Source organism: Vitis riparia, chromosome 18 (assembly GCF_004353265.1).
Source record: "Vitis riparia cultivar Riparia Gloire de Montpellier isolate 1030 chromosome 18, EGFV_Vit.rip_1.0, whole genome shotgun sequence".
NCBI lineage: Eukaryota > Viridiplantae > Streptophyta > Magnoliopsida > Vitales > Vitaceae > Vitis > Vitis riparia.
In genome coordinates, this window is record NC_048448.1 from 3,560,740 (window position 1) to 3,572,844 (window position 12,105).

A 12,105-nucleotide genomic window follows, 5' to 3' on the forward strand; every position below is an offset into this window, starting at 1 on the left:
TCTTCCCTCTCTTGGCCTGACCACTAGGTCACTCTTTTGACCCTGCATACCAATAGTAAAATCCTGTGGCGCTTTGAGAATGTTTTGAGAAAACAAAAACCCAAAAGAAAAAAACGAAAGTTGTGCATGATTCGCACGGTGAAAAGTCATCTCCTCTGTTCTCTTGGATATACCCTTGAATTCAAAAGTGCTTCCACTTCGACTAAAGGTTTGAATGCCCACGGTTGTCTTTTGAAGCAGGTGTAATCCGAATGTGATTGATAAAGAGGCCCGTAATAGCGTATGAACTTTGAACCCTTAACCTTGGGCCCAAGTATAGTTTGGGCAATAAACTACTTACTTACCAAGACCCAGCCCATGTCTGATGACTCCGTTTTTTCTCTCTCTCTTTATTTAGCTTTTTATAATCCCCATGTATCACCCTGTGACTTGATGTACAACTCAAAGGTTTCTGAAACTAAAGCTGAACTCCCACCTGTTTCTGCAATCGCCGTAGCCTTACCTTCTTAACCTTGCCTAACTGTAACTCTCTTTAAAGCCCCTGATTTAGATGTCTTCTCCCTCTTTAGTACTTTGAATCCAAAGTCATCTTCCCATTATTTATTTCCTCGCTTCCAAAACATCCAAGGCGTTAATAACATTCATTCATGTAAAGTAGTAACAATAAAGTTCATCTGGTTTTCAAAGTTACATGTACTATTAACTGTTCCACAAATTTTGAAGGGTATGAAATTTACATGGCGTTAGAGCAAATTCTTTTGGAAAAATATACTAATTTTGAATCATAATTTGCTTAGAAGATGCATAGGCGGAAGAGGCACCAGACCTACACAACCTCGGTGGTCTCACAGAAAGTAGAAGAATCGAATGGGTGACGGTATGATTTGTCATTTTCACAAGTATTCCGTGTTCTTACTTAAAAAGAAAATAAAAAATAAAAACAAAGAAGCAGAGAGAGAGCACATGCGTGGTGGGGCTTGATGAGAGCGCATGAAACGCACCGAGGACTTCCGCCTCACTCGCTTTCAGTCTTCACATCCCTCTCCAGCGCCCTTCTCTTTTCTTTTTGTTTTTTTCTACTTTTTGGCTTCTCTAATTTGCACCCCATCCCACCCCCTTTTCAGGTGGTAATTTACCCCATTGATATCCATCGCCACCCTTCATGCTTTGGAGTCTCCTCATGGTTTCTAATTCCTTGTCTCTCTCTCCCCCCTTTTCCTTAGAATTAATTTAACCAGAGCAGCGGAAGGTTTCTGGGGTTTTAATCAGTTTTGAGTCTTTTGACCAATGAGGGTCTCTCCAAATCGTACTTGTATCTCCCTCTATATGACTAATTTCGCTGCGGCAGAAATGGTTTTTTCCTTCCTTTTTTTTTTTTTTTTTTTCTAAAAATAAAAAATAGAAAAGAGAAAGAAGCCCTGGTGAAAGGGATGAAACGGAGGAGGACGCTGTGGGGAATGGCAGTAAGGAGTAAGCGACTAAGCGGTGACCACCCTCCCCCACACCACCACTGCAGATCCGTGTAGGAGATTGCAACAGCCCCACCACTCTCCACTCAACCATTTCACCACCAACCTCCATCCCCACACTTGCTCTCCTCTCACCACCACTATTCTCCTCTACGTGTGTTCTATGCTCCATTCCCCATCACCATTAACCACCATCCCCACCATCACTATCCACCATTTTCAAACTCAAATCATTCTCGCCTCCCAATTCCCACTCCTCTATCTGTTCTTCCATTTCTCTCAATATCATCCTTTCCATTTCCAACCAAAACACAAGTGGCTACATACATATACCATAGTATTAGTATTCCATAATCCTCATTCTCCCTGTTCCCCTACCATTTCCTTCCACTCATCCATCTCGTTCCCACCCAAACTGATGATGAAACGCCCACCTCTGACTTCTGTCCCCGGCGGAAGGCAGTGCCCAAATGGGTTGTACGGATGCCACGTGGACGCCAATGGTTACAATGTCCGTTAAACCGGCGAGGAGGAGAGAGGTGGCGTCGCGTCGCACCGCACCGCACGTCTGACCGTTGAAAAGCGACGTCTCCAATGGGCCCCACAGACAGCTAAAACTTGATTCTAGGTGGTCCCCACTCGCGTGCCAGGTCAGGCTGCCCCGGTCCAACTGTTTAAAGCGACTGTTTGGCTCGTCCCTTTTTCCCCATTGCCCATATTCCAAACCAATCACACACTAAACAAATCAAAGGAATAACAAGAGGTTTTTCAAACCCTTTTTTAAAAATTCCACCAAATATTCTCCTCCCATTATTAACAAACCCGTGGAACAATATAATTGGTCCTGATTTAATTTAATTATCTTAATCAACTACTAAGCAAATAACTAATTCCCCTAGTTTTGAACCAAATATTCTAATGCCCCGTCATATCTGCTTCTTGTATTCTAAGTATTCTAAATATGGTTTCCTAGCTATCGTGATAATATCAATGCCATCACCTTAAGTCCAAGGTCAATAAAATCGGAATGAAGATTATGATAAACACAGCCCATATTCTATGCTCGTATTGAAACCCACGAACTCCCAACCTTACCCATCATTACATCCAACCAATCAATTATATCATTTCGTTAAGCCAAAAGAAAGAAAATCTAACTCATCAATTTTATTTTTATATTTTTGACATAAGATTTAAAGTTTGTTGAGAAAGCAAAATGATGGGGGTGGTGGGCGTTGATTAAGAGGTAGTTGAGAGTATTCATCCGGTCTCGCACTGTGTCGGGTGAGCATTAACGAGCTGACCGTATTAATACGATGGGTCATGGTTGGTTCGTTCAGAATTTATGATCCAAAAATTCAAAGACGAGTCCATGAAACCGAAATCCCATGTGAACAGCTTGGCCCTCGAGAAACGTTTTGGAGATATTCAATGGGATTTGTTGCAGGTAATCAAAAGAATAACACGAAGCAAAACCATTTCAATGGGTTTCAGAACGTGGTCTCCAGATTCCTGACTTGATCCCGACCTCCATTTCTTTATGACCCAAAGAGAATTGGAAGTATATGAAACGGTAAACACCTGTCATTATAAATTAGAAATGAAAATGATGTTTACTAAGATTTGAGCTCGCCTCATTCTTATACCTAGAAATTTTAGCACAAATTTTGGAAGGCCAGTAGGGCGGGGGAGGGGGGTGGGGCCCACTTGGAAGTGGGCCACACCACAGCTTTCCGATTCATCATGCACCACCATTTCCAAAGCAGGAATAAAGATAAATTTGACATTGGGTAGGTGACTAGTGCAAAATTTTTGCCAAATCCTTGGCTTTGTTGTTATCATCAACTTATAGTAATATTATTTTGGTGGATTTGAGAGGCAATGACAATATTCGGATTCCCGGGGCACAGCCCGTTTTACCAAATTGGGACTTCTTTCAGCAATAAGCATGGATTGGGGTCTTATTAAATGAGAAATTTACCTACCAAAAATAATTTAGTTGCAGCACAATGTTAAAGATGCCTTTGAGGTCTCAATCAAACAGATGTTTGAAGCAATCATACTAGGCTTCACCACAAGGAAGACGTACCAAAAATATAATCCATTAACTTTGCATTATTCTAATTCTAATCCAATTCAATAAACACACTTTCCATACCTACTGTACTCTGCAAATAATAAGCAACGTGTTTAAAAACTATACGTGCTTTGACTTGTATTTTTTGATTTACCTTTTTTTTTTTAATATTTGCTTGTAACAAGAAAATAATTTTATTATGGATCATATAGAAAATCAGGAAACAAATTAATAAAAGAAAAAGAAAGGAAGTTAGTTGAAGATTTTTTTCCTTTTTTTTTTTTATTATAAATTTTTATTAAAAACTGTGACATATTAGATCTAGTGCTCTTTTTTGCCAAGAGATTGATAAAGGAAGCCCAGCATGGGCCTTGGAGTTACAACGTTATATAATGTTCAAAACATTGGACAGGTCACCGGACGGGGACCACCTGCGGCTACGCATAGAAGCAAATGGCAGTTTTGTAGATAAGGAATCTGATAATGGCAAAATGCGGTGTCAAAATGACGTAGCCATACCCCTGAGTGCCTAGGCCATTCCGTCACGTCACGATGAAACCTGAGAGGGAGGGTACAGTTGGGACAGAGGGGAGGAATTTTTAGTGAAAGAGGAGGGTATATTCGTCAAAAGGGAATAAAAAAAGCTCAAGCGTTGGTATATTACTTGTATTGTAGCAACGTTCCCTAGGCAAAGCCGGCTCATAAAACACACACTCTTCTCTCTTTATTTAACTTTTTCAGTTTTATTTTTTTCTTTTTAATTTTTCTCTCTCTCTCTACATTTACTTTCTCTCTCTATCCTCTTCTGTGTTACTGTTTGTTTTGTAGGATTCCCACCTATTTTCCCAAGACAAGCACTAAAGAGAGGAGGAGTGAGAAAGATTGGGAAAATAGGCGCAGATAGAGATAGAGAACGAGAGTCTCAGAGAGGAATCTGGAGAGAGAAAACGCCGGAAATGCTGCAGGGGCTGCAGAATCCGGCGAGTTCATATCTAGAGTGAAGGGAAGGAGAGGGAGGTTGAGAGGCCACAGGAAAATGCGAGAAACACTATTCTGTGACGAAAACGACGCTGTTTGCAGCACCAAGAAGAAGAAATCGGAGGAGGAGAAGGTAGATAGAGAGACGGAAGTGGTGTTGGTTCCGCCGCCGGCCATCGTTGTCGGCAGGAGCCGATCCCAGGCCGGAACGAGGAGAGTGACGCCGACCACCACTACAGGAGAGGCCACCACAAGCGCCACTGAAGTGGTGGAGAAAGTTCTCCAGAACGGCGATCTCTACACTGGGAGCTTCGCTGGAAACGTCCCTCACGGATCGGGGAAGTACTTGTGGACCGACGGGTGCATGTACGAGGGCGAGTGGAAGAGGGGAAAGGCCTCTGGAAAAGGCAAGTTCTCGTGGCCATCGGGAGCCACCTTCGAAGGCGAATTCAAGTCTGGTCGTATGGAAGGGATCGGCACCTTTATCGGATCCGACGGCGATACGTACCGTGGATCCTGGAGTGCGGATCGCAAGCACGGGTACGGGCAGAAAAGCTACGCCAACGGGGATTTCTACGAAGGGTCGTGGAGAAGGAACTTCCAAGAAGGGCATGGCCGCTACGTGTGGAGGAACGGGAATGAGTACATCGGGGAATGGAAGAACGGAGTGATCTCAGGAAGAGGGGTCCTGATTTGGGCCAACGGAAACCGCTACGACGGGCAATGGGAAAACGGGGTTCCAAAAGGAAACGGGGTGTTTACGTGGCCTGATGGGAGCTGCTATGTAGGTAGTTGGAGCAAGGACATGAAACAGCAGCGCCTCAATGGCACCTTCTATCCTGGAATAGGGAAAGAGCAAAATGTGAGTCAAAAAATAAGCTTAATGGACCAAAATTTGATGGTGGCCACTCGAAAAAGGTCGTCGGTGGACGGGGCTAGGGGGAGCTTGGCGGAGAAGAGTTTTCCAAGGATTTGTATATGGGAATCTGATGGGGAGGCTGGGGATATTACTTGTGATATAATCGATAATGTGGAGGCATCCATGTTTTACCGGGACGGAACGGGCTTGGATTGTGATGGGATTAGGCAGTTTAGGCGGAGTCCTTGTTGTTTTAGCGGAGAGATTAAGAAACCGGGGCAGACAATATCCAAAGGCCATAAGAATTACGATTTGATGCTTAATCTGCAACTGGGTATCAGGTAAATTGTCAAATGGGTAGTGGTTTGGTTTATTTGAATAATATTTAGAGCATTGCTTCTGTGTGATTGGTTTTGAATACCCTCTGTTTGCTTGCCCTAAAAGAATGATAAGATGGAGGAATTTTCATCTTTAATCTAATCTTTCTTTAGGATCAACTCGGTGTGATGGTTTTGTGATTTGGTGTTTGGATATATGTAGGTATTCTGTTGGAAAGCATATTTCGATCTTGCGTGATCTTAAGCCAACTGATTTTGATCCCAGAGAGAAGTTTTGGACTAGGTTTCCAACTGAAGGTTCTAAGCTTACTCCACCCCATCAGTCGGTAGAGTTCAGGTGGAAAGATTATTGTCCGATGGTGTTCAGGTATTGAAATTTTTTCTTAGAACTTTATGAATGCTAGGTTGTGCATTTCCATGGGCAATTTTTTTTTCTCCTGAAACGATCGGATGGGCATGTTTTTCTTGATGTTGCTTGCATTGTTTACTTTTTGGTAGATCCTCTTTTATGATTTTCTTATTCTGTGGTGATAATTGGGTTGTTTGGCATTAGGCATTTGAGGGAGCTGTTCCAAGTGGATACTGCTGATTATATGCTAGCTATATGTGGAAATGATGCTCTTAGGGAGCTTTCTTCCCCGGGGAAGAGTGGAAGCTTCTTTTACCTCACCCAGGACGATAGATTTATGATAAAGACTGTAAAGAAATCAGAAGTCAAGGTTAGTTGCTCACCTTGCTGACTTTTGTAATGTCATATTTGAAAATATAAATAACCAAACATTGCATGGTGTTGCAATGGATGATTGTTTGTTTCATACCTTCATGCTCGATTTTCTTAATTGCACAAAGCGTTCCATTTTGAAGTTCAGTTGTTTTGTGTTCAGGTGCTTATTAGGATGCTTCCAAGTTACTACCAACATGTCTGTCGCTATGAAAATTCCCTTGTGACAAAATTCTTTGGAGTGCATTGTGTTAAACCGGTGGGCGGGCAAAAGGTATCTGTTTGGATGATTGGAATTTAAATTGTTTCCATTCAAGTGATGTATTTTTAAATAGAGGAATGATATTAGCATCTAATTATATGCTATATGATTGACAACCAGACTCGTTTCATTGTGATGGGCAATTTGTTTTGCTCGGAGTACCGAATCCATAGACGATTTGATCTCAAAGGTTCGTCCCATGGCCGCACAACAGACAAGTCTGAAGGTGAGATTGATGAAACTACCACCCTTAAGGATCTTGACCTCAATTTCGTGTTTCGTCTCCAACGGAATTGGTTCCAGGAACTTATGACGTGAGTTTAAAATGCAGTCTTTTTTTTTTTTTTGTATATTTTTAACTTGTTCCCTACACTAGCGCCTGCCATTACTTATGGTATGCTTGAATATGTGCTCAGACAAATTGATCGAGATTGTGAATTCTTGGAAGCTGAAAGAATAATGGATTACAGTCTTTTAGTTGGTCTTCATTTCCGTGATGACAACACATGTGACAAAATGGGGTTATCGCCATTTTTCTTGCGCTCTGGTAATTTGATCATATTCTCCTTCCATTGCAACTGTCTCATGTTATATGAACCATGTGGCACAGAAAATGATGGATTGAATTTGTCCTTTTCAGGTAAAAGAGACTCGTATCAAAATGAAAAGTTCATGCGGGGCTGTCGCTTCCTGCAGGCAGAGCTACAGGACATGGATCGGATTCTTGCTGGCCGGTATGTTCTCTGAATGTTTTCTTGTTCTTTCTAGTTTGAGCTAAACCCCAAATGTTGGGTTGGTTTTGGATAACTAGGCCAATCACGTCAGTGTGGAGAAATTCTTCTCCCAGCTTTCCTAAAATGTTAATAGTCTCTAGTTTCATTCATTACTAGCACCTATGAATGTCTCTTGCACATACAACTGTAAGAACATCTAGTAGTGGAGCTTTAATTTTCGAACTAAGAAGTCAAGAAGGATGTGATTGGTTTTTTCCATTGAATGTGATCTTTATCGGTGGAATGATTGATAGTGGCTTGTGTAGTCTTCACAATATCGTGGGGGCATTCTTTGGACAACTGTTGTTTGTGGGGCATATGCTTGGTATGGTCTTACTAACGTCCTAGATAAGAACATGGCTTCCCTGGGTAATTATTGCCCCTGTATTCATCACTTACTGGGTTTGAGGATGAATTCCATGGATGGCCTGGACTGTCAAGTACCACTTTTTACTAATCATGGTGAAATTTTTTTACTTGAAAGCTGACTGCAAGTTCATTTTTTATCTTGCACAGTAGAGAAGAGATCGCTACAAGTAACTGTGTTTGCTCTGATGTACTTTTTTTCAAGTGATTTTTCACCTTAGGTTAAATGATGGTTTAGGAAACAAATTATATAGGGATATGAACTGAAAGGAGGTATGATAATGATAATGCAGGGGCAGCAGTTTGATGATTAGGTTGTTAGCCTGTCCACCTGCTGTGAAGGGCTGGTGTTTAAAACAATCTTTGCTCATTTGTTGTTCTTATTATTATAATTTATTGTTTTGATAGGCTGGAACCTTTGGTTATTGTCTATTTGGATGAGGTTTTAACATTTTCTTCTCTATCAGGAAACCATTGATCAGGCTAGGAGCTAACATGCCTGCACGAGCAGAACGAATGGCCAGAAGGAGTGATTTTGATCAATACACCCCAGGCGGAGGTAGCAGCTTGACCCCTTCTCGCAGTGGAGAAGTCTATGAAGTAGTGCTTTATTTTGGGATCATTGATATTTTACAAGACTATGATATAAGCAAGAAGCTAGAGCATGCCTACAAATCCTTGCAAGCTGACCCTTCCTCAATCTCAGCTGTTGATCCAAAACTCTACTCAAAAAGGTTCCGAGATTTCACAAGGAGGATCTTTATAGAAGATAGGTAAATGTGAAACAAGGAGGCGTCAAAAATTGAAATTCAGAGCTTGGAATTGAGAGATATTTGCCAATTGAATCTGGGGTCCCACTCCTCGGGGGCAAACTGTTGGGGGACTTGTGCAGCTCCCAGCAAGCAGAAACAAACGGTTTGTGGGCTCAGCATGACCTATCGATCGAGGCATCTGAAAACAAGGTTGACTAAAGCATGGATTAATTTAATGATTGGATTTAGAGCAATTGCAGAAGAGATGGCTGAATTTTGAGGATCAGCCATGGTGTTGTGGAGTGGGAGAAGTACTTGTACATTCAAGGGGGAAGGGAAAATTGGATTCTGTTTTCCTTTTTCTTTTTTGTTGTTTTTTTTTCTCTGAAATTTTTGTGGTAACCAAGAATGTGAAGATTGAAAGATAGGTATAGGGAACGGAGAAAATGTTCCCCCGAGAGAAGATTCAAAAAAAAAAAAAAAAAAGGGAATGGGGAGGAAGGCACTGGAATAATAAGTGTACAGCTTATAGAAAGGGATATGGACAAATTTTATGGAATTTCATGATATTTTGTTAATGTTGTGGGGATTTCAAGGAATGGAAAATGTTTTATTGTTAAGGGAGAGAGGACCCCATTGGGATCTCTCCCCCCCCTTCTCTCTCTCTCTCTCTCGCTTTCACGTTGTAAGTGTTATATGAATGGGGGTCTCTCTCTACTGACTGGCCATGGGAGCATAGGGGGGAAAATGGGGTCAGTGCTTTTCTTTTGCAGTGAAAGAGGAGGCATTGGGCAGGTAGAGTTAACACATCAAAAGCAGAGAAAGCAACGAGAAAGATGCGCTGGCTGGTGTTGCTTGTTTCTGCTCGCCCTCCCTTTCTTTTACTTCTTTTTTAACTCTCCCCCTCCCTCTCCCTCCTGTATCTTTGTTTCTTTTATACATATATATATTTCAAAAATTCTTTCCTTTACCTTTTTCAATTTTCAATTTTCCTTTTGGGGACATCCCTCATGGTGACAAAGACCATTGACCGAAATCGTGTCCCTCCATCATGCCAACGCTGTAGGGGATATATTGTCCACGTGGCAGACGAGGCTACAACTGGCATTCCAAATTAATAAGGGGATGGTTTTGTCATTGTGGGTACTCGGCATTTCCTCTCATTGGGACTCGTGCGAGGGTAGCACTGCAGAGGTCAAAGTCTGTGACAGTAGTTCCCCAGCGGGGTCCAAACCCCTCTCCTCTCCAGTTTCTCTTTTTGACCTTGCACCCTTTTGGGGCCTTCTTGCGTCTATCTGGTCTCACTCAAAAGCAAGGGTCCGAGTGAGTTTGGTTGCTCCGTGCTTGCACGTGGCACACGCACTTGCCTTCTTTCCATTCATTGCAGGATTCCTCTCAAGTCTTGTTCTCAACGGTTGGATTTTTTCATGCTTTCAGAGACGAGTTCTCTTCAATTTTATTTCCCAGTAGTTAATGAAAATTTAAGAATTTCAATTTGGTTTTTTTTTTTTTTTTTCTAATGTTTTAATCACCAAATTTCTTGAGTTTTCTAGACTGCACTTGGCAGAAAGTTCTGTTCAAATAAATTTTCTTAAAACAACTAAGTAATTAAATGATGAAATAGTTTGACCTTGTAATTTGAAAATAGGAGAAGACGGCCTACTGGTCAAAAAAACCCCTCCACGATAGTGGGATCCATGTCTGAGCAATACGTTTGTGATGGAGTCAAAACGATGCAATATTATAGGCTGAATGTGATTAGGTTTTTTATTATTTTACCTGTAGCATATTTATATTATCTAGGGATAAGATTTTGGAGTTCCAAGAATCAGTCAGTCCCTCCGGGATTTGAGAGAAGTATGGTGACCCTCTCAACCCAATACACTTATTTATCCCTATGCCCTTTGTTTAACTCTCTTCCTTTTTTTATTTAACCCAACAATGGTTTTCCAACCATCACAAAATAAAAAATGCTTCCCAATAGATTGACCAAATGCTCTGGGCATAGTGGTACTGATATAGAAAGGAGGTTGGTTCTTACTTCTTACTTCTTACAAAGCAAGCTCCTAAGGAAGGTGGTGCTCCCTAAAATTGGCAACCATAATGATTTTGGACAGTGCCACAGCGGAATTGGTATTTTTGGTTAATAGTTTGAGGGTACATTATAACTTTATGGGGGGATTTTTTGTTTTAAGAAACAAGTAAAGAGCTTCCAAACAGTACATGAGATCTCCCTTTCTCTGCCTTGAGGACATAGCCCTTGTAAGTGCTGGGCAATCAATGAAATCCTTTCTAAATATGCTTTGCTCTGTCCATGCGGGCGTAATCATTATAACTTCCCCGACCCCAATTCCCCATCAGCCACAAAACAATCATCTAAACTTGCTCCTTCCATAATGTAACTGCATTCATGCTCTCTCTTTCTCTTTTTCTTTTTCCTTTTTGGTTCCATGTGTTTAGTAATTTGTGATTTGGATACGTATCTTTCAGAAAATAAATCTTTGATTTTCCTGCGATATGGGTCACCCGTCACCCAAAAAAAAAGATATTTTTGTAATAATCTCAAGTGTCGTACAAGTGATCTTTTTTAAGAAGAGGATTGAGGTGGAATCACTCTGATTCACAGTAAAACAAATGCTTGTGATTAAACATGACTACTCGTTGGTAAAACAAACTTACTTTTGCTGGAGGGACATCGCACTCATCATTCCAACCCATTTAATCATGTGATGTTTGGTGCAACTTTTATTCATATTTATTTTAAAAATAAAATAAAAGAATTTAAATGTACATATTTCCCTTTGATAAAAAAAAAAACATATACTTCAAGTAAAATTTGTAATAATTTAATCCTTAACCCAGAGGCCACAAACCCAATAAGATAGCGAATATCCCTTGGAAGTTGAAACCCATGTTTTCTACTGTTTCAGTACTTTTGGAAATCAAAGCAACCAGCACAGTTCAGCTGAACTGAGTTGGGTTTTCCTTCCCTTTAAAAGAACCAAGCATCCAAGCTTGAAACTATTTCCTCCTCTTTTCGTTTGAACTTCCTATCTTCTGGGTAACCAAACAAATTAAAGAAAGGGAAGGGATTGCACGAATCTCAAAAAGGAGAAGCAAGGCTAGGACTAGGAGGCTGAGGGTGGGAGTAGTGGAGTTGCGGCCTGTGGGGAGGACTGAGCAATAGCAATAGAGAGTGGCAAATGGGGATATTGATAGGTGGCAGTTGCATGCATAAAAAGCATAAAAAACCTTATTTACCGAATGGTACGGAGAGATATCATCTGATTTTGAGTCTACGGGGTCCAGTCCGTGTTCATGGGCTTATGCTAGGACTCAGGACCATTAAAAGTAAAGTTACCAAAGCCTTCACAAATTTGTACTCTCTGTCTACGTTAAACGAGACACACTCGCCGTCTATTGTCTGACACCTATTTATTTCTGGCACTTCCGTAAATCCTCCATCTTCCAAGCCCACTTTCACTTCTACTTCAAACCATTTTCAAATCG

General features: G+C 41.1%; 1 protein-coding gene across 1 annotated transcript; it reads left to right on the forward strand.

Moving 5' to 3' along the window:
- Positions 1-4,239: 4,239 nt before the first annotated feature.
- On the forward strand, positions 4,240-9,259 carry LOC117906762 (phosphatidylinositol 4-phosphate 5-kinase 1). The gene is made up of 8 exons (XM_034819942.1): positions 4,240-5,724; positions 5,924-6,088; positions 6,275-6,440; positions 6,606-6,716; positions 6,825-7,018; positions 7,121-7,251; positions 7,345-7,438; positions 8,311-9,259. The coding sequence occupies exons 1-8, from the start codon at positions 4,583-4,585 to the stop codon at positions 8,618-8,620; spliced, it is 2,313 nt and encodes a 770-aa protein (XP_034675833.1). The 5' UTR covers positions 4,240-4,582; the 3' UTR covers positions 8,621-9,259.
- The last annotated feature ends 2,846 nt before the right edge of the window (positions 9,260-12,105 follow it).